The following is a 27,926-nucleotide window of genomic DNA, read 5'->3' on the forward strand; positions in this document are numbered from 1 at the left end:
TGGACATTTGGACTGCACTCGGCCTACTAGCGACCCAACAATCCTGTCATTCAGAAAACTCCTAATAGCATCCTGACAACTGCTCGTCATCTAGAACTGACGTTATGAGGGCAAGAGGAATGGGAAGAATTAACAGGATTTAAGGTCTTGCATGAAAAAATCTGTGTGGGAAAATTACAACCGTGGCTGTCACATTTCTAAACCACCATATTTGTGACTAAGGAAAGGTCTTCTCAGTTTTAAAGACTCAATAAGATCCCAAGATGACGTATTTGATAATGTGTTACGTCGGTGCATAAGCTTGTAGCGTTTTTGTTTTACATGTTGGTATTCCGGCTGCTATGGGTTCATTCATCGATTTTCATTTTTTATTTGTAATTCGCTCTTACTGTTTGTGTTTACATATTGTCACTATGTCGTTTAAAGATAGTGTGGGGATCTGTGGACGCTAGAAAATGGAGTGCCAAATGGAGAAATCAGAACATTATCGACGTATTCTTCTGTTTCAGCTCAATAGAGGGTAACTGCTCCGTAGGCAGCCAGAAACATTTGCTTCGCGTATGGCTACATTTCCCTTGGACAAAACACGATAAGTAAATGATTTTTACGCTTTAAGGAGGGTTGTTTTGACAGTAGTGATTCTCCACGGTCAGGAAGACCTTCGGTGCTTGATGAAAATCGTGCTAATACAGCCATCTCAACAGTAGAATATCAGTTATGACGATTCAAACGTGGGGACAACTCAACACCCACTCCCCGAGCAAAGGAAATCTCCGACCCCACCGGGAATCGAACCCTGGCCCCTTCAGATAGCAATCCGCCACGCTGACCTAGGCGAACGTTTGCAATACACTTGGTGCATATAAGAGTATGTTCGTATACCTGATCAGGTTCATACTGTATTACGTCTTAATGGGACGGAAGCAGAAGATTGGAACTGAGAAACGGGCAGTAATTATAGTTTTGCATCAGGAAGGCTATTCGAGTAGGACAATAGCAACAAAAGTTATCATAGCCCTATCTACAGTGTTGTGTCCATTGCAGGGAATCAAGCAAACTGGCGCTTATACAAGTGTTTCGCGATCTGGAAAACCACCAGTCACACCATACATGGAAGATCAGTTCATATGCTACAAAGCAAGCGTCAGAGGACTCTTGCTAAAATTCTCGAGGAAGGAAATAGCGTATGAGCAACTCCAGTCTGTCTTAATTGTGCAACGCCGTCTTCGAGAACAAGGATTAATATGCTGTATATCGGCCAAAAACCTTTATTACGCAAACAAAATAAGGTGTAAATATTACATTTGGTGCAGTAACATGAAAACTGCAGCGTGCAGCAGTGATCCAAGGTGTTGTTCACGAAGCACAAAAAATGCACATATTTTCCTGTTTAATTAACGGAGTCTGGCTGAAAAGTAGGCTACCAACTGCCTCATACTACCTTCCTCAGCACATTTAAAAATTTCCCCAAAATTTTGGCATTTGAGTATATTCGCGCTTTTTATGCTGTGAGAGAAGACAGTGACAGTGGCAAAGAGACGCTAAAGTAATAAATACTGTAAGACTGTAGACAGTGGTTGTTACAGAAACAGAGAAGGAGACAATGGCAGTGTGAGAGAAAGAGAGGGTTGCAGTGGCAGTGGAAACTACATAGTTGACAGTGACAGAACAACGCTAGGAAAAGAGTGAAGAAGACAGTGCCAAAGGGGAGGGGGGAGGAATAAAGAGAAAGTGGAAGTGAGTGAGAGCCAGATGGAATAAGAGACATAATATATGGCGATGATAACGAGGAAGAGAAAGAACGTGATAATGACAAGAGACAACAGCAATGGGAAGGAACGAATGAGATAGTAGCAGTAAGAGAGAGCGAGAGGGAGACAGTAGTAGTAGGAGAGAACGAAAGAAACTGTGGCTGTGACACAGTAGACAGTGACAGAGAGAGAGACCAAGATATAGTGACAGTATGCGCGGCTGGGTGAGGGAGTGAGAAAGGGCAACTAGGACTAGTTGGGTATGAGCGCTGCGCAGCAGTGAACTAGGGGTGTGAGTGGTAATGCAGCTTGTGGGTGTTTCGGGTGAGTTGCATATTGAAAAAAGCGCGGATATGTTCGCATGCCAAACTCTTCGGGAAAATTTTTAAAGGTGCTGAGGAACGAAGAATGAGGCAGCTGATAACCCACTTTCTAGTCAGAATCTTTTAAATAAACAGGAACATAACCGAGCGAGGTGGCGCAGTGGTTAGACACTGGACTCGCATTCGGGAGGACGACGGTTCAATCCCGCGTCCGGCCATCCTGATTTAGGTTTTCCGTGATTTCCCTAAATCACTGCAGGCAAATGCCGGGATGGTTCCTCTGAAAGGGCACGGCCAACTTCCTTCCCCATCCTTCCCTAATCCGATGAGACCAATGATCACGCTGTCTGGTCTCCTTCCCCAAAAACAACCAACCAACAGGAACATATTCTCATTTCTTGTGCTCCGATAGGAGCATTCTTCCACTGGTGTGAAATTTACAGGGGCTTCTTCTTTTATATGACCATTGTTCAGTAAAACTCGAAGATTGGTAGGGTACGCAGAGCGTAATAGCTACAACGTTTTACTCTTAACCTGGAGGACTATGATTCAAAGCCCTTGGACTTCCACTGTCAGGTAGCAAGATGAATTCGGCAAATGAATTCTATTTCTGGGTTTGTATACCACGCCACAAACTTTCAGACGACGGTCAAACTCGTTCCATACATTTGCGAGAATGTGTGGAGTTACTCTGTTGATTCCTGTTACTATACTGTTTCACAGCTGACCCATATAGTTTGGAAGATGAGGCACACAGATAGTCTTCCATAAATTTCCACAGAAAGAAAACTGCTAACTGTGAGATCAAGCGACTTAGGAGGCCAGTGATCCAAATACGCCCTTTACGCTTAGGAGAATCATAGCTGTACTCTCAAAGTGACAATTTTAATTGCACAGGATGTGTCGGAAAGGAATAGGCAAAACGATCTTTTGTTACTATGTTAACACCATCTTCACGCACAGTGTATTATGAACGAGTGAGCGAGCCATCTGTACCAAGGAGGTCACTACCGGTAACCACGTGATACGGTAGGTGGTGCTAAGGTAAACGTTTAGTGTACATGCGTAAGTATAAATGTACCCCAAATTTTTATCTTCATTCATGCAGTAGATACAAAAACGAGCCAGAACACAGCTACCACAGCCCACCACGAAAGAGAATCCCTTCTGGTGCGACTATGGGCGCGTGCCGGCCGGAGTGGCCGTGCGGTTCTAGGCGCTACAGTCTGGAGCCGCGAGACCGCTACGCTCGCAGGTTCGAATCCTGCCTCGGGCATGGATGTGTGTGATGTCCTTAGGTTAGTTAGGTTTAAGCAGTTCTAAGTTCTAGGGGACTGATGACCTCAGAAGTTAAGTCCCATAGTGCTCAGAGCCATTTGAACCATTTGATTATGGGCGCGTGACGTGATAAGGGAAGTTTATAAGCAGAGCAGAGGCGAATCGACGATACGGGCCGAAAATGTGGGATACTACTTACAGTAGTGACTTCGACAGAGTGCTGGTTCTTAGAGCTCGACGTCTGGAAACGAGCATCCCAGATACGACGAAGCTGGTAGGCTCGGCTGTTCACGTGCTACGGTCGTGAACATCTATGGAAAGTGGTTGAAGTATGGCGAAACCACGAGTAGGCTACAAGGTGTTGAACGTTCTCCTCTCATCACAGAACGCGGAGGATGGAGGTTTGTCTGCTCTGTAAAGTAGGATAGGCGGTGGCCATCTGTGGCAGATCTGAAGACAGAGTGCAGTCACAAATTCTTTGGAGCACAACGTACAGTGCACATTGTTGTACGTGAGGCTCTGCAGCAGTTTGCCCGAAAATGTTCTCGATTATGATCGCAGCGGGCAGGTGGTAATGGAAACGGGACTGTGGATCAGTGTAAATGAGACACCTGGTCGGATGAATCACACCAGTGGGGGGGAATTATGCTATGGGGGACAATCATCTTCGCTTCCGTGGGACTCGTGCCAGTTACCGTAGGTACCATGACAGCGGTAGACTATGTGAACGTTATTGCGAACCACCTGCATCCCTTCAAGCTTGATTTCTCAGGCGGCCGGCGTGGCCGAACCGTTCTAGGCGCTACAGTCTGGAACCGCGCGACCGCTACGCTCGCAGGTTCGAATCCTGCCTCGGGCATGGATGTGTGTGATGTGCTTAGGTTAGTTAGGTTTAAGTAGTTCTAAGTTCTAGGGGACTGATGATCTCAGACGTTAAGTCCCATAGTGCTCAGAGCCATTTGAACCATTTGATTTCTCATCCGATGGCGATGGCATCTTCCAGCATTATAACTATCTTTGAAATAATAATTAAATAGACACCCTAGCTGCAAACAGGCGTTGATGTACTTCATTGGGGACATGTTGAAAATGTGGGCACAGAGGATAGTGCGTCTGCAGGGACTTATCCCTTGCACGCTCCCCGTGAGATCCACATTCCCTACATGTCCACCCCACTACATTCGTAGTGCGCCTAATAGATGTTTGCCCATCATACTGATTACTCTGTGCCCGCGGTGGCTCAGATGGAAAGAGCGTCTGCCATGTAAGAAGGAGATCCCGGGTTCGAGTCCCGGTTGGGGCACACATTTTCAACATGTCCCCAATGAAGTACATCAGCGCCTGTTTGTAGCTAGGGTGTCCATTTAATTATCATTTCGTTTCTAGCAAAGCTGCATGGTCATCCACGGTAACTGTTCTTTCTGGAACAGATACTACCGTCATATATAGTTAAACATATGGTTTCCCGGCCATTGACCTTCTTGTGCGAACGCACACGCTATGCCCGAACTCGTACGGCACTTGCTAGATTAATCTGCCACGAATAATGAGTATGATGGGCAAACATCTATTAGGCGCACTACGAATGTAGTGGTGTGGACATGTAGGGAATGTGGATCTCACGGGGAGCGTGCAAGGGATTAGTCTCTGCAGACGCACTATCCTCTGTGCCCGCGGTAGCTCAGATGGAAAGAGCGTCTGCCATGTAAGCAGGAGATCCCGGGTTCGAGTCCCGGTTGGGGCACACATTTTCAACGTGTCCCCAATGAAGTACATCAACGCCTGTTTGCAGCTAGGGTGTCCATTTAATTATCATTTCATTTCTAGCAAAGCTGCATGGTCATCCACGGTAACTGTTCTTTCGGGAACAGATACTACCGTCATATATAGTTAAAAATATGGCTTCCCGGCCATTGATCTTCTTGTGCGAACGCACACGCTATGCCCGAACTCGTACGGGACTTGGTAGATTAATCTGCCACGAGTAATGAGTATGATGGGCAAACATCTATTAGGCGCACTACGAATGTAGTGGTGTGGACATGTAGGGAATGTGGATCTCACGGGGAGCGTGCAAGGGATTAGTCCCTGCAGACGCACTATCCTCTGTGCCCGCGGTGGCTCAGATGGAAAGAGCGTCTGCCATGTAAGCAGGAGATCCCGGGTTCGAGTCCCGGTTGGGGCACACATTTTCAACGTGTCCCCAATGAAGTACATCAACGCCTGTTTGCAGCTAGGGTGTCCATTTAATTATCATTTCATTTCTCGCAAAGCTGCATGGTCATCCACGGTAACTGTTCTTTCGGGAACAGATACTACCGTCATATATAGTTTATAACTATCTTTGTCACAAAAAATGGTTCAAATGGCTCTGAGCACTATGAGACTTAACTTCTGAAGCCATCAGTCCCCTAGAACGTAGAACTACTTAAACCTAACTAACCTAAGCACATCACACACATCCATGCCCGAGGCAGGATTCGAACCTGCGACCGTAGCGGTCGCGCGGTTCCAGGCTGTAGCGCCTAGAACCGCTCGGCTACACCGGCTGGCATCTTTGTCACAAGTTCATAATGGTGCTACAGTTGTTATAAGAGTGTGATAGTATCTTGGCCGCTAAGTACGCCTGATCTGAACCCGAAGGACATCTTGGACGCATCTGGTGGCAGCTCCGCGCACACAAACCACTGACCCTTAATGCACATGAACTGTGCGAAGGCATCTGGTGCGGCATACATATAGAAACATACCAAGGTCTTATCGAACCCACCCCACACAAAAACGCTGCTGTCTTGCATTTAAAAGGTGGACCAAAACGCTGTTAAAGATGTAAACACAATGTTTTCGCTCATCTTTGTATCGTCTTCTGAAATTCGATGAAACTTTTTGAAACAGTTTTTATTATCTAAAATGGATGACTGGGTTAAAAATTGTGTGTGTGTACCTGGAAGCGGATAACTTGGTTGTTGTAGCGCAGAAGATAATGTCCAGTGCCGCCGCCAGTCATGTTCCAGGAGAGCGTGACGAAGTTGGAGGTGACGGCGATCGGGTAGAGGCGTACCAGGACATCACTGACGGCGAGGTGCATTGGTCGGCGTGTGGAGCCAGCCGCGTTCTCTGCGATGCAATAGTAGGTGCCGGAGTCGTCAATGTGCAGGTAGCGCATGTTGAGCGTGGAGTCCTCGTCGACACAGGCGCGGCCGCCGCGCACGCACTCGCGCACGCGCAGCAATGGGCGGCCCACGGGCAGCTTGGAGCCGAGGCGCCACGAAGTCTTAGCGGGCGGAGACGCCACGGCACGGCAGCGCAGCGTCAGGTTGTGCGACAGCTGTTTCAGTATTGTAGACGGGAACGTAGGCATTATGACTGGCGGGCACTCCTCGGCCGCCTCCGGCATCGCCTGCTCCGTGCCGTTCTCCTCGCGACACAGCACCGGCTCCGGGCTCACGTTGTGCAGCCAAGCCATGCCGCAGTGGCACACTAGGTTGTTGCCCGCCACGTGGATCTCGGTCAGGTTCGGCAGCTGAAACACGGTACACCAAGGTGAAGATTCCATCTTTCAGTCTGGAAACTGTATTTCACAATTCTAAACACTGGACTGTGAGCTACTATAGAGGTCTTAATTGTTGAAAAACGAGTAGACAGATGGAAATGGAAAATGTTACTGCCCGATCCCACGCCCGGGTTCCCGGGTTCGATTCCCGGCGGGGTCAGGGATTTTCTCTGCCTTGTGATGACTGGGTGTTGTGTGCTGTCCTTAGGTTAGTTAGGTTTAAGTAGTTCTAAGTTCTAGGGGACTGATGACCATAGCTGTTAAGTCCCACAGTGCTCAGAGCCATTTTTTTGTTACTGCCCGAACACCTTGATCCAATCTCGGTTAAAAACAACAGTCGAGGTCGCAATAACATTTGTTTATTTATGACCGGTTTCGGTTTATGTTAAAACCAGCCTGGGATTTTATTTAGCCCTTATGGCTGGTGCTGGCGGCTCCCCGATTTTTCACGTGATATCACGAACGTACACTGTGCAGTCTACAGTGTACGACCGTGGTATGACGAGAAAAACCGAGGAGGTGCCGACACCAGCCATAGGCCCCCCACCCCACCCCCACACCCAAAAAAAATCTGAGGCTGGCTTTAACATAAGCCGAACCGGCCATAAACAAACAAATGTTATTGCGATCTCGACTGTTGTTTTTAAGCAAAGTATGCACCAGATCATTCTGCTCCACAGACAATGTTGTCTAAATTTATGAACTTTATCGAGTAATGCCAAACTGATACTGATTTGCGTTACTGTGGGATAAAAGCATTCCTTCAGCTGCAGAATAGTGTGGGTACGTGATAGCTGTTGGGTGTGTCTAATATAACTGTAACCTTTGAGGTGGGGATCACAAACAGCATGCCGAGAGGACGTTCTATCGTCACCTGTAGGACGTCGAAAATGGTCGAATTGCTGTTGTGAGGGACATGGGTCATGAGAGTATCATAGCGGCAGATCGTAGAGTCAGTTTTGTGTCGTGCACTGACGGCAGGGTGAGTGGTGGTGGACTCATAACAACAGCGGGGAACGAAGAAATGTCACGGGTCCTTCCAGAACGACTACGCCACAAGGAGACCATAGGATGTTTAGACTGGCTCTGAACAACAGAAGAATGACAATAGCTGAAAGCCGGGCAGTGGTTACAGTCAGTCACCACGAGTTGTCGGATCAGATTACTAGAAGCTGGGTTGAGATCTCGAGCTTCAAAATTGGCTCTGTGCACTATGCGACTTAACTTCTGAGGTCATCAGTCGCCTAGAACTTAGAACTAATTAAACCTAACTAACCTAAGGACATCACACACATCAATGCCCGAGGCAGGATTCGAACCTGCGACCGTAACGGTCGCTCGGCTCCAGACTGAAGCGCCTAGAACAGCACGGCCACTCCGGCCGGCCGGATCTCGAGCTGTCATGTGCCGTTTACCACTGACACCATACCACAGAGAACAGAGACTTCGATGTTGCAGAACCAGAATTTGGATATTCAGTGACATTCTGTGGTTTTCAGTGATGAGTCTCGCTTCTGTTTGTGACGGTCAGATTGACACCAACGTCCTCTCGGATGATCTGGTGAAAGATTGCAGGGAGCAAAGATCCTCTAGACCCATATAGCTCATGATGTGACGAGCTATTGGACGTGAAAGCAGGACTGATTTTCTAATTGTTGATTGGAGTCTGCATGCTCGTCATTATGTCGTACGAATGGTGAACCCTGCTGTCGTACCTTTCATGACTTGGGTGTGACGTATTAGAACTTAATGTAGCGAGACTCCACACTGCAGTTCACACTACAAACGCCTTGAGCCATAAATATGTCCTTGACTGGCCTGCCTAGTTCCCTGACATGTCATCCATGGAACATTTCTGGGATGCAATGGAAATTGTATAGCTTTCTTGCCAGTTCCTTAAGTGGCTTAGCATGTGTTTGGGCAAAACAAAAATTTCCTCAAGATGACATTCGGAGGCTGTTCGATTCCTTGCCACAGTGGACGCCAAAGGCTATTCGTGAACGTGGCTTCGCAGTTCGCGCTGATGTTGATAATGGACAGTAGTTCCGAATCAAATGAGAGTTTTATCCTTTAATACATGTTGTATGAAGCAGATGTTCACAAAGTTTGATGAACATCGGACTAATTTTTCGCTGTGTAACACTGTCCATTTCCACCATTGTAATATGCGGACCGGAAAGATTGTTTGGAGACACAGGCTTTACATTGTATCAGATAATACAGAAGCATTAACGTATGACTTTTCTAGTCTATCAAAAACTGGTAACCTCTACAGTCTAGTGAGAAATAGATAAGAGAAGATATACATATGCCTAACAGCATTACTTCAACTCCTGTATCATATTGCATTTATATTATTACATTTGGATCGTCGCCAAACGATAGAACAGACAATAGTGAGACTAGGTTTCTAACTATCCCCCACACTTTTCACTATTTTCAGGGAGTGGACGGACTATATAACGAGCAGATTTTATTTCGTCTCTGACACTTCGAAAATAGTATTTTATATCTCAGAGACATGGTTATTGGCAACTAACTGAAATGCAGTTACAAAATGACGTCTGATATGACACATTTATGGGCTGGTAATATCTAGAAATATACCGAAAGTAATGTCTTTTCGAAGTTGAGAGCTGTGATGCTCCAGAACAGTGCTCGAAGATCAAATTCTCCACTAAGTGTTGGATTTGCAGCGTTGGCGGGAATCAGTACTATCGTAGGCAGGGGAAGGCTCCCATCACTACATACTCGTACTCCACGGGACGCTGCTCGGACAGTGTGGTACATAATGTATTGATATTAACCGATAATTAATTAGAGGAATTCTCTTGCTCGACGCCAGGTACGGAGGCTCTTATCATCAAAAATACCTCGTAATGCTGTCATAGACGCAAGAGCGGTGTGTGCTCTTGCATCATCCCGCATAACCGTAGGACTTTTCGTTAGTTGTTCTCTAACAAAAGTTACAGTATTTTCAACAGCCCAATCACAGGCAATGCTTTGGTTGAAGATGATCGGTCCAATAAATCACGTTACATTAACTGCACACCACACTCCTTTGTTCATATCATGCAGATGCTACTGATGTAAGCGATGAACGTTTATAGAACACCAAACTCGATTGATCTATGAGTTCACAAACGCAGTGATGCTTCATCAGGAAAAAGAACATTTGAACATCACCTTGTAAACGATAAGAATACTGAAATAGCCAGCTGAAGTGCTAACATTGAGCAAGAGTATCTGAACTAGACAGTCAAAGCTTCAGATTTTTAGGTTTCAGTTTGAGTTTGCGCACAGCTCTGTGCGAAGATGCTGCTGAAACACCTGCTTGAGGAGCTAAATGATGCAACTCATTTCTAGGATTATTTTCAAGGCCGTTCCTAACTCGTCTACTTAATCGACTAAACTCGATACGCCATGTGACAGTCTCTCCCAGCAACGGGCCGGAGGTTAACGGCTGCCGGAGCCTCCCACGGGCAGCGCGACGACACAGCTCTTACCTGGACATCAAACACCATGTACTTAGAACAGGAGAAGCCGGTAGTTACAATACACTCACACCAAGATGTCGTGTAAACATGTTCGTGGCGCGGTTCACGAACGTAAGGTTATTATGACATAGGCGGTCCTGCTACGCCACGTAGTAGGACATTTGTCGTCATAGAGACTACTATTTTGTGGCCCCGTATCCACCCTGTGCACTGCGTCATTAGCGAAACACTTTCTGCTTAAGACAGCCAGCATCGCCTTAGCCAGCGAGACAACGTTAAAAAGTAACAGATGTGACGTACTTACTACATTAAATGGGACCCTGGATTGTTTGATTTTGGTGTAGTTTTTAGACGTCTACTTCTTTGAAACATTGTCCCATAAATATGACATTGCTGAGATTAAATTGAACGATATGGAGAACCAGTTGAGATTGCATGGAAAGTGGCAAATTGGCAGAAGTACGTGTTTGCACACAATGTATATGCTCTTGGAATTTATCTGAGTTGTTTAAGGTGATCGATTGTACAGTCCCTCTGGCGTTTCAGAAGACAATTGCGCAAAAACTATAAGGCGTACAGAAAAGTAATACGTCCAGGACACCGTGTTGTTGCATCGAATTAGTTAGCTCTTGCTGGTAGTCAACCCAGTAAACACATTTCCTCTGCGTGCTGCTATCGTTATGGCAAATACACGTCACACGCCCGTATTGACATTTTTCACATCACATACGGTGTCCATATTGAGCACGTGTAATCTGAGTTGGAGCTTGGAGAGATGCCCTGTCCAGTGATATGCGTCTTTTTCCGTATGTCTCACAGTTTTTGCACAGTCGTCTGTTGAAACCTCGGAGGTACATGTGAATAAAAACTAAACTCCGTCTGAACAGGTCTCGGAAGGCCCAACGGTACCGACCGGCCGCCGTGTCCTCCTCAGCCGACAAGGGTCCCTGGATGCGGATATGAAGAGCATGTGGCTTGGACACCGTTCTCCCAGCCGTTGTCAGTTTTCGTGACCGAAGCCACTACTTGTCAGTCAACTATCTCCTCAGTTGGCCTCACTAGGGCTGAGTGACCCCCGCTTGCCAACAGCGCTCGGCATACCCGGACGGTGAACCGTCCAAGCGCTAGTCAAGCCCGACGGCTCTTAACTTTCGTGATCTGACGGAAACCGGTGTAACCACTGTGGCAAGGCCGTCGGCGTAGTTATGAATAAGTCTGTATAATTCAGTACTGCCAAATGGCAGTTCTATTGCACTCAGGTTGTAAGAGCCGACAACTGGAGTGTGAACATGCCATTCTGACAATTTCCGTGTAATTTTGAATTATTGCTCTGCATCTTTCTTGTTAATCTCAGCAGTGTAATACTTAGGAGGCAACAGTTCAAAGATGTGAACGTCAGAAATCTAATTAGTACATTGATTTAACTCAAAGGTGCTGCGGATAACAGCACCAAATCCAACAAAATTACCCTACACTTGATTTTTCAATCCCTAATTGATGATAAGCAATTACTACAGAAACGGTGCTGTTGTAAAATCACGCACCGCTATGCTAAAATGATGCAATTCGCCTACTAACCACGGTATTGTCATTAACTCTTCGCCTCCGTATCCCGGTGGAACTGCTTTCTTTCTTCTGAAAGGACCCACAACCCGCTTATAGATATTGTGAGGTTAGTGACATTTTCGCATTTGATCAAACATGTAGTCTTCTTAGCCTACAAATTCTGCAGAATGCCTGGCTGCCTGCAGCACATGTTCTAATGACTAGCGTAGCTGCCTCTAGATCACGGGTCCCTTATTCGATTCCCGGCCGGGTTGAGGGTTTTCTCTGCCAGGGGACTGGGTGCCTGTGTTGTTCTCATCATATCATCATCATCATCATCATCATCATCATCATTTGTGACAGTGGCTAGATAGGACTGTGTAAAAATTGGACTGTGTACAAACTGGGACTTTGTAAGGGCGCTGATGATCCCGCAGTTGATCCCCCCACAAACCAAACTTCATCATCATCATCATCATCAATGCCTGGCTTCTTTATCGTCTGCATATTTTCTCATTGGTTCAGCAATCATACAAAAGTACATCAATTACTTTTTTAAAAGAAGGGAGGTCCCAATATTGTTACACAGGTGCGAAAATTGTACAATTACGTAAACAGAAGTTTCGAAAAAAATGGTTCAAATGGCTCTAAACACTATGGGACTTAACAACTGAGGTCATCAGTCCCCTAGACTTAGAACTACTTAAACCTAACTAGCCTAAGGACATTACACACATCCATGCCCGAGGCAGGATTCGAACCTGCGACCGCAACAGCAACACGGTTTCGGACTGAAGCGCCTAGAACCGTTCGGTCACAACGGCCGGCTAGACGTTTGGAGAGTGCAATCTGCTTCCTTAATAGATGTTCTAGGAAACATAACATTTGTGAAAAACCAAGACATCAGAAAATCATTAAATGTTATGGCGGCCACAAATTGTCCGTTACTGCAGGATATACGCAACGTAGAACGACTCCGATGCCTGTGTATAAGCACTAACATGTAGGCAAGTGATTAGTGTGGCATTCGTGTTTTTCCGACGTGCGTGCCGTAAATACAAAAACTCTAACTATGGCGACATTATTATCAAATGCGTACAAACATCACCAACATGCTGTTACCCTTTTCTTGGATGCCGAATGATAACCTCCGGTAGACATCTATCGGAAAATGAAGAACGTGTATGAGGTAGCACGTTTGTCCGAACCCACCACTGTGGAAAGGTGCGCCGAGAGGTGCTGCTGCTTCATGACAACACACGTCACCAAATCCTAAATGTCGTGAAGGATGCACTTCAGTTTATTCAACTCGAGTGGGAGACTGTCGAGCACCAATTCTGTATTCCTGATCTCTCCTCATGCGATTATCACGCCTTCGGTCCCTTAAAAAAGCCCTTGAAGGGTCGGTGATTCCTGCCGGACGAGGATGTGCAACAGGCAGTTACGGACTCCTTCACCCAGCAGGAAATGACGCTTTACCAAACGGGTATCTTCAATCTTGTGAGTAGGTGGGATGATTGTCTCAATGCTCAACGCGATTTTGCCTGATAGGCATACCGTCTCTGGACTGGACGGCCTTCGAACGGTAACTTTTTGATTGCCCCTTATATACACAGTATAGCATATAAAGTCAATGCAGAAACTGTTAAAATGATTAATGAATCCATACACCAATGAGTCGATACTCCGAGAAAGTTTCGATATACATCTACCAGTAGGGAGACCCGAAGTAGATATGTACCATAACAGGCTACTGAAGGTAGCGGCGGTAAGCTGTTTTCTGCATCGTGACTCTGAAAGAGAAAGCATACGCAGGAAAGAAAAGAAAAAAAAAGCAAGAGGTGTATGAAAAACCTCAGTTTGACGGAAAAGCTAGTCACACGATAGTTAAATGTCTTACAGTTACACTGAATATACAAACACATCAACTGTTGAAGACAGATCGGCTGAAGCAAATCATCGTATGGAGTTGAAGCGTGAGCCTAAGGTAAAAAAGTTGGGTGTTTCAAGGTAACCCACTGGACCACGAAATAATAGCAAGTATAATCCTAACATGATTTAGTGAAGCTGAAAGCATTTGAAATGTGGTGCTGCAGAAAGGGGATAAAAATTAGTCGGATAGATGAAATATATAATTAAAACGGTTTAAAAAATATAGATGTGAAAAATATTTGTGGAAAGCCTTCACGAAAGGAAGGACGTAGTAGACGGACATTTGCTAAGGTGTTCCGGAATATTTGTCTATGGAAGGAATTGTAGAGGGAAAACACTAAGAGTAGATGAATAAAATAATATAACAAACAGAATATCAGTTGTGTTTGGTACAGTTTATGTACAGCGATGAATGGCTTAGCCCAAGACACGGAGAGATGAAGGCTAGTCGAAACACACAGGATTTAATAAATAAATAAGAAATTTTCTTTTGCCCCGGCGATACAGGTAGCCGTACCGTAGGTGCAAGCACAACGGAGGACAATCTGTTGAGAGACCAGACAAATCTGTGGTTCCTTAAGTGGGGCAGCAGCCTTTTCAGTAGTTGCAGAGGCAACAGTCTGGATGATTTGCTGATCTGGCCTTGTAACATGAACCAAAACGGCCTTGCTGTGCTGATGCTCCGAACGGCTGAAAACAAGGTGAAGTTATAGCCGTAATTTTTCCCGAGGGCATGCAGCTTTACTGCGTGGTTAAATGATGATGGCGTCCTCTTGGGTAAAATATTCGACAGGCAAAATAGTCCCCCACCCGGATCTCCAGGCGGGGACTACTCGGGACGAGCCGGGCGCGGTGGTCTAACGGTTCTAGGAGCTCAGTCCGGAGCCGCGCGACTGCTACGGTCGCAGGTTCGATCCTGCCTCGGGCATGGATGTGTGTGATGTCCTTAGGTTAGTTAGGTTTAAGTAGTTCCAAGTTCTAGGGGACTGATGACCATAGATGTTAAGTCCCATAGTGCTCAGAGCCATTTGGACCATTTACTCGGGACGCCCTTATCAGGAGAAAGAAAACTGGCATTCTACGGATCGGAGCATGGAATGACAGATCCCTTAATCGGGCTGGTGGGTTAGAAAATTTAAAAAAGGAACTGGATAGGTTAAAGTTAGATATAGTGGGAATTAGTGAAGTTCGGTGGCAGTAGGAACAAGACTTCTGGTCAGAGCTATAAATACAAAATCAAATACGTGTAATGCAGGAGTAGGTTTAATAATGAATAAAAATAATAAAAAAATAAAAACAGGAGCTCGGGTAAGCTACTACGAACAGCATAGTGAACGCATTATTGTAGCCAAGATAGACACGAATCCCATGCCTACCACAGTAGTACAAGTTTATATGCCTACTAGTTCCGCAGACGATGAAGAGATTGAAGACATGTATAATGCAATAAAAGAAATTATTCACATAGTTAAGGGAGGCGAAAATTTAATAGTAATGGGGGACTGCATTTCGGTAGCAGGAAAAGGAAGAGAAGGAAAAGTAGTAGGTGAATGTGGAATGAGGGTAAGGAATGGAAGAGGAAGCCGCCTGGTAGAATTTTGCAAAGAGCATAATTTAATCAAAGCTAACACTTGATTTAAGAATCATGAAAGGAGGCTGTATACGTGGAAGAGGCCTGGAGATACTGGAAGATTTCAGATAGGTTATATAGTCCTAAGACAGAGATTAAGGAGCCAGGTTTTAAAATTGTAAGACATTTTCGCGGTCAGATGTGAACTCTGACCACAATTTATTGGTTATTAACCGTAGAGTAAAACTGAAGAAAATGCAAAAAGGTGGTAATTTAAGGAGATGGGATCTGGATAAACTGCAAAAACAAGAGGTTATACAGAGTTTCAGAGAGAGCATTAGGGAACGATTGAAAAATACAGGGGGAAGAAATACAGTAGAAGATGAGTGGGTAGCTTTGAGAGATGAAAAAGCGACGGCAGTAGAGGATCGACCAGGTAAAAGGACGAGGGCTAGTAGAAATCTTTGGGTAACAGAAGGGATATTGAATTTAATTGATGAAAGGAGAAACTATAAAGATGCACTAAATGAAGCAATCAAAAGAGAATACAAACGTCTCAAAATGAGATCGACAGGAAATGGGTAAGCAGGGATGACTGGAGGACAAATGCAAGGATGTGGAGGTAAATATCACAAGGGGTAAGACAGATACTGCTCATAGGAAAATTAAAGAGAACTTTGGAGTAAAGAGAACAACTTGTATGAATATCAAGAACTCAGATGGAAAACCATTTCTAAGCAAAGAAGGGGATGCAGAAAGGTGAAAGGAGTATATAGAGGGTCTATACAATGGCGATATAATTTCGGGCAATATTATGGAAATGGAAGATGACGTAGATGTAGAGGAGATGAGAGATATGATACTGCGTGAAGGATTTGACAGAGCGCTGAAAGATCGAACTAGGCCCTGGGATTTGACAACATTCCAGTAGAACCACTGATGATAGCCTTGGAAGAGCCAGCCACGACAAAACTCTACCATGTGGTGATCAACATGCATGAGATTGGCGAAATACCCTCAGACTTCAAGAAGAATATAATAATGATTCCAATCCCAAAAAAGCAGGTGTTTACAGGTGTGAAAATTACCGAACAATCTGTTTAGTCACGGCTGCAAAATACTAACACGAATTGTTTACAGACAAATGGAAAAACTGGTAGAAGCTGACCTCGGGGAAAATCAGATTAAATTCCGTAGAAATGTTGGAATACAGGAGGCAATACTGACCCTACGACTTATCTTAGAAGATGGATTAAGGAAAGGCAAAAACGTCTCTAGCACTTGTAGACTTAGATAAAGCTTTTGACGATGTTGACTGGAATACTCTCTTTCAAATTCTGAAGGTGAAAGGGGTAAAATACAGGGAGCGAAAGGCTATTTACAATTTGTACAGATCGCAGTTGTAAGAGTCGAAGGGCATGAAAGGGAAGCAGTGATTGAGAAGGGAGTGAGACAGGGCTGTAGCCTATCCCTGATGCTATTGAGTCTGTATACTGAGCAAGCAGTAAAGGAAATAAAAGAAATATATGGATTAGGAATTAAAATCCATGGAGAAAAGAAAACACTTTGAGATTTGCCGATGACATTTTAATTGTCAGAGACAGCAAAGGACCTGGAAGAGCAGCTGAACGGAATGGACAGTGTCTTCAAAGGAGGATATAAGATGAACATCAACAAAAGCAAAACGAGGATAATGGAATGTAGTCGAATTAAATCGGGTGGTGCTGTGGGAATTGGATTAGGAAATGAGACGCTTAAAGTAGTAAATGAGTTTTGCTATTTGGGGAGCAAGGTAACTGATGATGGTCGAAGTAGAGAGGATATAAAATGTAGACTGGCAATGGCAAGGAAAGCGTTTCTGAAGAAGAGAAATTTGTTAACATCGAGTATAGATTTAAGTGTCAGGAAGTCGTTTCTGAAAGTATTTGTATGGAGTGTAGCCATGTATGGAAGTGAAACATGGATGATAAATAGTTTGGACAAGAAGAGAATAGAAACTTTCGAAATGTCGTGCTACAGAAGAATGTTGAAGATTAGATGGGTAGATCACATAACTAATGAGGAGGTACTGAACAGAATTGGGGAGAAGAGGAGTTTGTGGCACAACTTGATTAGAAGAAGGGATCGGTTGGTAGGACATGTTCTGAGGCATCAAGGGATCACCAAAATAGTACTGGAGGGAGGTGTGGAGGGTAATATCGTAGAGGAAGACCAGGAAATGAATACACTAAGCAGATTCAGAAGGTTGTAGGTTGCAGTAGTTACTCGGAGATGAAGAAGCTTGTACAGGATAGCGTAGCGTGGAGAGCTAACTCAAACCAGTCTCTGGACTGAAGACCACAACAAGAACATATGAGACAGTTAATTATTCAGCGAAAATTAAACATCGAACCCTGCGATATTATGTTCTGGAGAAATTTTCAGCCAGTAGACCATTAGACAGTACATTCTCGACGCCACGTGTAACTATCGTTGTACCAACTCACTCGATCCGAAAATTAAATAAATTTCGAGTGGCCGGACATCAACGATCATTACTACTACTACTTCTACTACTACTACCACTACTTCCATGTAGTGCCCGCACCAAGCAGTCACGCTTCCCAGAGTAACTGTCGAAAGTGTCATTGGCAACGATTTGGCGTTCCCTGATATCGGTGTTTCCGTCCCGGTGCGTAGCGCGCGGAGGGACGCGACGCAGACGGAAGGTCGATGGAGGGTTCAATAAACCAGCCCCCGCACCGCTCGCTTTCTCCTCTTCTCCGTTAACACCGGACCTTTTTGCTCCCTTTATGTGTCCAACCGTCGCCTCGCGAGGAGGAACAATGCTGTGCGTGGCTCAAAAACCTCCTGCGCACTGCGGGCTCGCCCTTGAAGCGGCACCACTGCTACCGGCAGAATTAATGAAGGAAATGACTCCCTGCGCTTGCTGGGGGCTCCACTCCTTGCTTTTCTCTGAGACGCGTATACACCCGTGCAGGCACGGAGTTTAGACCCGCTTTGCACTGGCTACGGTGAACTGGGGGAACTGTTGACAGAATGCGGAATATGAGAAGACATTAAGAGGAGGTATTAGCAGAACAATTGCCCCGAAAATTGCATTCGTGGTGGAAGGACTGTGTGGCAAACAACTTTTTCTCTCGCATTTGTACTTCTGTTTCATTGCAACCTCTGTGCAGATACAAAAAGAACTAATTTAATGTATTGTTTCTCAACAATACATTGAATTTGTTCTTTAGTATGTTTAGTATGTTGTTTATTTATAACATAAACAACAATGACAATGAATTTACTATCCCATAAAATGTTAACTAAATTTAAGTATTGTGTAATTTTCTTCATAATTCAGACGAAGTACTGCATAAAAATTTTTTGAAACTCTCCAACACCCAATGGTTGTTTTTTGTTTCTTGTATGAGACTACTGGAAAGTGAAGTGAAGAGAATTACTTGAGTAAATAAAATTTATCAACAATGTAAAAGCATACGTAAATTGTAAAAGTTAAAAAAATTTCCTAGAAAAATGAACGTCAGAAACATACTATGAGATACTAAAAATTTTGCTTTAAAATATAGTGTAATTACGATTAGATGCTATTCTTCTGAGTAACATTTCTGTTATTTTCACGACTTACTCTGATTATATTTTCCGTTTAAGACGCACTACAATCTGCTCAAACAACTACTAAGTATTAATGCCAGCGAATCTGTACGAATAGTTGCAGAGAACTCTGTACCAAACTGAGTAAGTATCTTAAACGTGCTAAATGCACGGATGCTTATGTCGTGGCTTTAACTCTTTCTATTCACTTCAGAAATATTTTAGGTCGAATTAATAGTTGACTGGGGTGTAATTACTGAAGTTAGGATAAGTACAAATGCTGTTCGTATATAAGTGCTTTTAAGTCCACTTGATTTTGTTCTGGTAGATGTATCTCATTAAAATAAATTGAAACGAGAAGGAAATCTGCTCAGTACGAAGAGAATTCAGTCTTGGTTATTTGATCCAGACATGCTGATTTGAGTGGGTGAATCCATACTTATTACAACTGATTTGAAATGTTCATTACCTTTTCTTGTCCCTGACCACCGTAGGAAATAGTTTATTGAGGTGTTTGTTTTTTATTACTGTTATTATTTTTAGCATTGTTAGTATTTCACTATTTTATTTTAATTTGGTTATTTCGTAATTAAACGTTTTATTACTCTGTTACTTTTTATTTGAAAAATTTTGGTTATGGTACTACATGATCTACGATGTTCTATCGTGAGGTCGAACGGAATGAAAATATAGAAATAAAAAAGTAAAAGAATGTTTTAGAGGCAGTTCAAAGGAGAGTATGAGTTTTTAAATTCTTCTACTTGCTTCTCACACCAGCCACTTTCATCTAGGAGAAACTTTGCTTAAATCACGTCAGTATCACAGGATGCATTTGTTCACATAAAATGTCAAAATAATCTTCAACCATAATTCATCCTTAAAGGTCACAATGGATACTGCAATATTATTATACTGCAGACCAAAATACTGTTCGAGCTTCCACGTACACATAAATCTGGCTTGTTGTTGAACAAAAAAGTTGACAGATGACTCATCAGGCAATATTAGACTTCTACTCTCACCGTTGCTCCATGCTAGATTGTTTCTACGCGTCACGTTGTGGTAAATCGGTCTTTGGCGAGATCATATCCCTGGAGCTTGTACACAGTGACATTACTAATGTTGCACGCATGCGGGTCGTGTCGAAATTACAGTAAAAGGATATTTGAGATGAGTAGAAACTTTAGAAAATAATGTTTATTCAGCTGACATTTAAAATTGCTCTGCACTATAAACCACACAAAGCTTGCGGCAGGCCACCAAACACGCTCCATATTGTTCGTGGTTTTGGCCGCCACGTGTCTGATCTGAGATATTTTCAAGAGTACGAACGGCCCATGATTGCAGAGGTTCACGAGATCGAGATCATTTGTAGAAGCACCTTGTTCCTAGGTTCTCTGTTTCCAGTTTTTCGTAAAGTTGAAGTGTCAGAAATGCCCTAAACGCTATCATCACTATGAAGTGAAGTCGTCATACTGCTCTCTGCCAAACGTAGAATCCTTGGGTCAGACAGCACCACCATCCAAACTCCACTGCCCCAGGCTGTAGAGACCGTGTGTTACTTCAGAAACATGTTGTTTAGATGCCATTCCTGACTGGACGTTTTCATGCATTCAGTCAATAACTAATTCTATATTTATAAGTATAAGTATATTTCTATCACAGTTCTAAGTGTCATTTACCTTGTGTTCAATAAACTGTCTTACAATTAAACCACTACAACACTGGCGACGATGTTTTAGAAAACTGCAAGAAGTGGCTGCACCCACAGCGTTGCGATAATCGTTAGCAGGAAAAGTTAATCAGAAGAATCTTCAACACCGTTATAGATTTCCCAGCACTCACAGTTTGTTCAAGTTTTTCCTATTCCTAAGCCTCGTAGATGGCTGCGAGGTATGAAGCCATCTACAAGAACATCAGCTTGCCCGTCCAGTTCAAGCTAGCAGGTGGGCAGCATCCCTACAAGTGATTCGCTGACCGAATGGTTCTCATATTACGCATATTATGCGAGGATTTCAGGCTAATCAATGCTCAGTGTATCATTGGCTCATACCCATTTACATCTACATAATATTTATTCTCTCAGATCAAAGAGCAAAAATGTTCTATGAAAATAGATTTGTCAGACACGCCACAACGCTTTCTTGTAATTAATCCATCTTTTGGCCAGTTCCTTTATCAGCGGCTTTCTTTTGGCATGCCCACTACTCCTTGCCTCTTTGAACCCTAATTAAAGAAACTTATACAGATAATTCCAGCCTGTATAGACTATTTAGACAATATTATAGTAATACTTCTTTCTAGAAGAATGGAAAAACTGGTAGAATACGACCTCGGAGATAGAAGATATGTTAAATAAACGCAAACATACATTTACAGCGATTGTAGAGTGATACAAGCTTTTGACAATGTTGATTGGAATACTCTCTTTTAAATTATGAAGGTAGCTGGGTAGAATACAGGGAGTGAAATGCTACTGACAACTTGTACAGGAACCAGACGGCAATGATAAGAGTCATGGAGCATTAAAGGGAAGTAGTGACTCAAAAGGGAGCGATACAGGATTATAGCCTATCGCCGAGGTTATTCAATCTGTTCACTGAGCAAGCAGTAACGGAAACAAAAGAAAAAGTTTGAGAGGGAATAAAAATTCAGAAAGAACAAATAAAAACTTTGAGTTTTGCCGATAACACTGTAAATCTGCCGCAGACAGCAAAGGACTTGAAAGAGCAGTTGAACGGAATGGGCAGTGGCTTAAAAGTAGGATATAAGATTAACACCAACAAAAGCAAAACAAAGAACAAAGAGAATGGAATGTGGTCGAATGAAATCAGATGATGCTGAGAGAATCAGATTAGGGAACGAGACACTTAGATGAGTTTTGCTATTTGGGCAGAAAATTAACTGTTGACGGCGGAAGTAGAAGGGATATAAAATGTAGACTGTCGATGGCAAGAAAAGTGTTTCTGGAGAAAATTTATTTGTTAAGGTCTAATACAGATTTATGTGTTAAGTGGTCTTTTAGGAAGTGTTTGTATGGAGTGTAGCCATGTATGGAAGTGAAACATGGGCGACAAACAGTTCAGACAAGAAGTGAATAGAAGCTTTTGGAATGTGGTGCTACAGAATAATGCTGGTGGTTAAATGGGTAGATCACATGACTAATGAGGAGGTGTAGAACTGATTTGGTGAGAAAATAAATTTGTGGCACAACTTGACTAGAAGAACGGATCGATTGATAGGACACGTCCTGACACATCATGGGATCTCCAATTTAGTACTGGAGAGAAGTATGGGGGGGGGGGGGGGGTTCAATGGTAGAGGGAAACCAGAATATGAATGCACTAAGAATATTCGGAAGGATGTAAATTGCATTAGCTATTCGGAGATGAAGAGGCTTGTACAGGATAGAGCAGCACGGAGAGTTTCATTAGAAAAGTCTTCGAACTGAAGACCACACCAACAACAACAACTCAGTAAGGAATGTCTATAGCCAATAAAATTTGGTACACCTAGAAATATTGTTTGATAATCTTTGTACTTCCCCCATGAACCATGGACCTTGCCGTTGGTGGGGAGGCTTGCGTGCCTCAGCGATACAGATGGCCGTACCGTAGGTGCAACCACAACGGAGGGGTATCTGTTGAGAGGCCAGACAAACATGTGGTTCCTGAAGAGGGGCAGCAGCCTTTTCAGTAGTTGCAGGGGCAACAGTCCGGATGATTGACTGATCTGGCCTTGTAACATTAACCAAAACGGCCTTGCTGTGCTGGTACTGCGAACGGCTGAAAGCAAGGGGAAACTACAGCCGTAATTTTTCCCGAGGACATGCAGCTTTACTGTATGATCAAATGATGATGGCGTCCTCTTGGGTAAAATATTCCGGAGGTAAAATAGTCCCCCATTCGGATCTCCGGGCGGGGACTATTCAAGAGGACGTCGTTATCAGGAGAAAGAAAACTGGCATTCTACGGATCGGAGCGTGGAATGTCAGATCCCTTAATCGGGCAGGTAGGTTAGAAAATTTAAAAAGGGAAATGGATAGGTTAAAGTTAGATATAGTGGGAATTAGTGAAGTTCGGTGGCAGGAGGAGGAAGACTTTTGGTCAGGTGATTACAGGGTTATAAATACAAAATCAAATAGGGGTAATGCAGGAGTAGGTTTAATAATGAATAAAAAAATAGGAGTGCGGGTTAGCTACTACAAACAGCATAGTGAACGCATTATTGTGGCCAAGATAGACACAAAGCCCATGCCTACTACAGTAGTACAAGTTTATATGCCAACTAGCTCTGCAGATGATGAAGAAATTGATGAAATGTATGACGAGATAAAAGAAATTATTCAGGTAGTGAAGGGAGACGAAAATTTAATAGTCATGGGTGACTGGAATTCGTCAGTAGGAAAAGGGAGAGAAGGAAACATAGTAGGTGAATATGGATTGGGGGGAAGAAATGAAAGAGGAAGCCGCCTTGTAGAATTTTGCACAGAGCATAACTTAATCATAGCTAACACTTGGTTCAAGAATCATGAAAGGAGGCTGTATACATGGAAGAAGCCTGGGGATACTGACAGGTTTCAGATAGATTATATAATGGTAAGACAGAGATTTAGGAACCAGGTTTTAAATTGTAAGACATTTCCTGGGGCAGATGTGGATTCTGACCACAATCTATTGGTTATGAACTGCAGATTGAAACTGAAGAAATTGCAAAAAGGTGGGAATTTAAGGAGATGGGACCTGGATAAACTGAAAGAACCAGAGGTTGTAGAGAGTTTCAGGGAGAGCATAAGGGAACAATTGACAGGAATGGGGGAAAGAAATACAGTAGAAGAAGATTGGGTAGCTCTGAGGGATGAAGTAGTGAAGGCAGCAGAGGATCAAGTAGGTAAAAAGACGAGGGCTAATAGAAATCCTTGGGTAACAGAAGAAATATTGAATTTAATTGATGAAAGGAGAAAATATAAAAATGCAGTAAATGAAGCAGGCAAAAGGGAATACAAACGTCTCAAAAATGAGATCGACAGAAAGTGCAAAATGGCTAAGCAGGGATGGCTAGAGGACAAATGTAAGGATGTAGAGGCTTGTCTCACTAGGGGTAAGATAGATACTGCCTACAGGAAAATTAAAGAGACCTTTGGAGAGAAGAGAACCACATGTATGAATATCAAGAGCTCAGATGGCAACCCAGTTCTAAGCAAAGAAGGGAAGGCAGAAAGGTGGAAGGAGTATATAGAGTGTTTATACAAGGGCGATGTACTTGAGGACAATATTATGGAAATGGAAGAGGATGTAGATGAAGATGATATGGGAGATAAGATACTGCGTGAAGAGTTTGACAGAGCACTGAGAGACCTGAGTCGAAACAAGGCCCCGGGAGTAGACAACATTCCATTAGAACTACTGATGGCCTTGGGAGAGCCAGTCATGACAAAACTCTACCATCTGGTGAGCAAAATGTATGAGACAGGCGAAATACCCACAGACTTCAAGAAGAATATAATAATTCCAATACCAAAGAAAGCAGGTGTTGACAGATGTGAAAATTACCGAACTATCAGTTTAATAAGTCACAGCTGCAAAATACTAACGCGAATTCTTTACAGACGAATGGAAAAACTGGTAGAAGCGGATCTCGGGGAAGATCAGTTTGGATTCCGTAGAAATGTTGGAACACGTGAGGCAATACTAACCTTACGACTTATCTTAGAAGAAAGATTAAGAAAAGGCAAACCTACGTTTCTAGCATTTGTAGACTTAGAGAAAGCTTTTGACAACGTTAACTGGAATACTCTCTTTCAAATTCTGAAGGTGGCAGGGGTAAAATACAGGGAGCGAAAGGCTATTTACAATTTGTACAGAAACCAGATGGCAGTTATAAGAGTCGAAGGGCATGAAAGGGAAGCAGTGGTTGGGAAAGGAGTGAGACAGGGTTGTAGCCTCTCCCCGATGTTATTCAATCTGTATATTGAGCAAGCAGTAAAGGAAACAAAAGAAAAATTCGGAGTAGGTATTAAAATTCACGGAGAAGAAGTAAAAACTTTGAGGTTCGCCGATGACATCGTAATTCTGTCAGAGACAGCAAAGGACTTGGAAGAGCAGTTGAACGGAATGGACAGTGTCTTGAAAGGAGGATATAAGATGAACATCAACCAAAGCAAAACGAGGATAATGGAATGTAGTCAACTTAAATCGGGTGATGCTGAGGGGATTAGATTAGGAAATGAGACACTTAAAGTAGTAAAGGAGTTTTGCTATTTAGGGAGTAAAATAACTGATGATGGTCGAAGTAGAGAGGATATAAAATGTAGACTGGCAATGGCAAGGAAATCGTTTCTGAAGAAGAGAAATTTGTTAACATCGAGTATAGATTTAAGTGTGAGGAAGTCGTTTCTGAAAGTATTTGTTTGGAGTGTAGCCATGTATGGAAGTGAAACATGGACGATAACCAGTTTGGACAAGAAGAGAATAGAAGCTTTCGAAATGTGGTGCTACAGAAGAATGCTGAAGATAAGGTGGGTAGATCACGTAACTAATGAGGAGCTATTGAATAGGATTGGGGAGAAGAGAAGTTTGTGGCACAACTTGACTAGAAGAAGGGATCGATTGGTAGGACATGTTTTGAGGCATCAAGGGATCACAAATTTAGCATTGGAGGGCAGCGTGGAGGGTAAAAATCGTAGAGGGAGACCAAGAAATTAATACACAAAGCAGATTCAGGATGATGTGGGTTGCAGTAGGTACTGTGAGATGAAGAAGCTTGCACAGGATAGAGTAGCATGGAGAGCTGCATCAAACCAGTCTCAGGACTGAAGACCACAACAACAACAAATCTTTGTAAGAAGGGTTACACTACAGTTTACGTACGTGTCTACTTTTTCAACAAAAAGGGAACTATTTAAGATTTATCATAATTTAATATGACACCTTATTTACTAAATTTCACGTGGAAGTCATAGAAAAAAACCAGCTTCAGCGTCCTTAAGAGAATTCCTGTAATTTATGAGAAAAGTCACTTATTATTACCTTTCATATAGAAGACTCCACACATCTCAATTACATTAAACTCGTTGTGACACAAAGACGTCAATTTGGAGTGATCTGGCGTTTGTAAACGGGTCTTCCATACACTCAAACGAATGTTGACTGTTGCTCCCAAACACTCGAACGAATACTGAATGCAACTACCTGCCTTCTGTGTACAGCCCTGGCAAGCACCTTGCAGTAACAAGTGTCCTTTTATTTAACAGCAACGGGACAGTTCCACTTAAAGGAAACCAGTTGGAGCAATGCATACGTCAGTGTGTATACCTATAGCACTAAACCGTGCGCAGCGTAGTTACGCGTTGATAAAGAGGTATTAGCTCTGGTTTGTGCGATACAGAAATTCCAGTCCTGTCTCTACAGAGTGCAGTTCCAGCTGGAAACTGACATTTGCTCATATTATTTGTCCCTCTCAGTGCTCTTACAGAGCAACTATGTAGCACCTGCAACAATGTCCCATCTTGCTCCACAAACTGCCATTATAAAATACGTTACTGCTCGCATGCTGACGCTGCCTTTGACCAAAAAGAAGTAGTCTGTTTCTGCATAGTCGACTACTCCTGAGTACATCTGGTTGTAGATGACTCTGAAAATTCCACTAATTGAAATCTGTACAAAACAGCTCACTCAAAAAGCGAAAGCTAACTTGAACAAATGTCGCCTGAAATAAACCCCGTTGCTCAGGTGTTACTTTTTCTTATGTCGTCATCTGTCTCTCAATCAAGAAATTCTTCTTCTTTCCACGGACTCAGATTCCTAGTAATAGTCGCTGGGGCGCCAAATAAATGATTTGCGCCTGCATGGCTTGCATTTCGGACTAGATTTTCTCATAAAAATATAAATGACATATGGAGCTGTTGGCTGGGATATACCGCGGGGTGAGTTCAGTAGCCTGTCGAAAGGTTATTCTTCCTCCCCGCACATTGGTCCCTTTACTTGCGGAGACTGGTGATCGGGAACTTTACGCCACCCGTTGTCGGCCAAATAACTGGCAGTGAAAATTTCATCGCGACCACGATTCGAGAAATCTTACCTCCGATTCGTACGCCACCGCATAGGCGTGCATTAGCGATCTCATCTACGGAAATGAGTAAGTTTCTTTTTGGTCTAACCTACTAATCCTTCGAAACGGGTTTATTTTGACTACACGCGATTCTTTTCCATTCACGTCTGTCTTGTAATTATGGTGCATATTCTCGTTTTCTGTATTTACAGACGGTAATACCCGTTTCTAATATTTTAGCCATTTAAAAATTCTCAAAGTTATTGTGATGGAGAACGGTCTGCAATGTCAGAGATTTTTCGTACCTGCAGCAAACATGAAGGACTCGTCAACCTCCTCACGGCATATTTTCACGTTTAGTGTAATGGTGGAGTAGAGCACAAAGTACGCTTCTTTAAAATTAGTATGCTCATGGTTTGACAGTCTGCTACCTCTTCTCCTGAAGGAGCGCGTACCATATTTCGCAAAACTTAAAGAACTGCTCTTTGTAAGGACAAGAATCAGACGGAACTGTTTCTTGGGCGCAAACCCCACGGCCTATTGCACATCTTGTGCACCGCACCAGCACTACCACCACTAAGCGACAGCGTCCTACTCTCACTGCATTCGGGATGACGGCCAGGCGGATCAGGTACGCCACTTTTACATTCATTCTGATAGACATAAGACTTGGAGGCTCCACCAAAATCGGCTCCGGCCACGGTTCCATTCTGAGATGCAGCGGCCGTACAGATCAGGTGCGAGGCCGTAGGTTTGAACAGAGCCTGCACCCTATGGTGAGCTAGAGCGTGCAAAATATACATTTTTACAAACTGTTAATGAATCAGT

The 27,926-nt window shown here is 43.5% G+C and overlaps 1 protein-coding gene and 2 non-coding genes across 3 annotated transcripts in view; 2 read left to right on the top strand and 1 right to left on the bottom strand.

Annotated features, from left to right (window-relative positions):
* Positions 1-27,926, bottom strand: part of LOC126249228 (leucine-rich repeat neuronal protein 1-like) — a 114,725-nt gene that overhangs the window by 477 nt on the left and 86,322 nt on the right. The window contains exon 2 of the mRNA XM_049950885.1: positions 6,297-6,875. Within this exon, the coding sequence (XP_049806842.1) occupies positions 6,297-6,875 (579 nt within the window). The remainder of the gene's footprint in view (positions 1-6,296; positions 6,876-27,926) is intronic.
* On the top strand, positions 5,022-5,096 carry Trnat-ugu (transfer RNA threonine (anticodon UGU)). Its single transcript has one exon. It is a non-coding gene; the product is annotated as a tRNA-Thr (tRNA).
* Positions 5,463-5,537, top strand: Trnat-ugu (transfer RNA threonine (anticodon UGU)). The gene has a single exon. It is a non-coding gene; the product is annotated as a tRNA-Thr (tRNA).

Source organism: Schistocerca nitens, chromosome 3, assembly GCF_023898315.1.
Source record: "Schistocerca nitens isolate TAMUIC-IGC-003100 chromosome 3, iqSchNite1.1, whole genome shotgun sequence".
Classification (NCBI taxonomy): Eukaryota; Metazoa; Arthropoda; class Insecta; order Orthoptera; family Acrididae; genus Schistocerca; species Schistocerca nitens.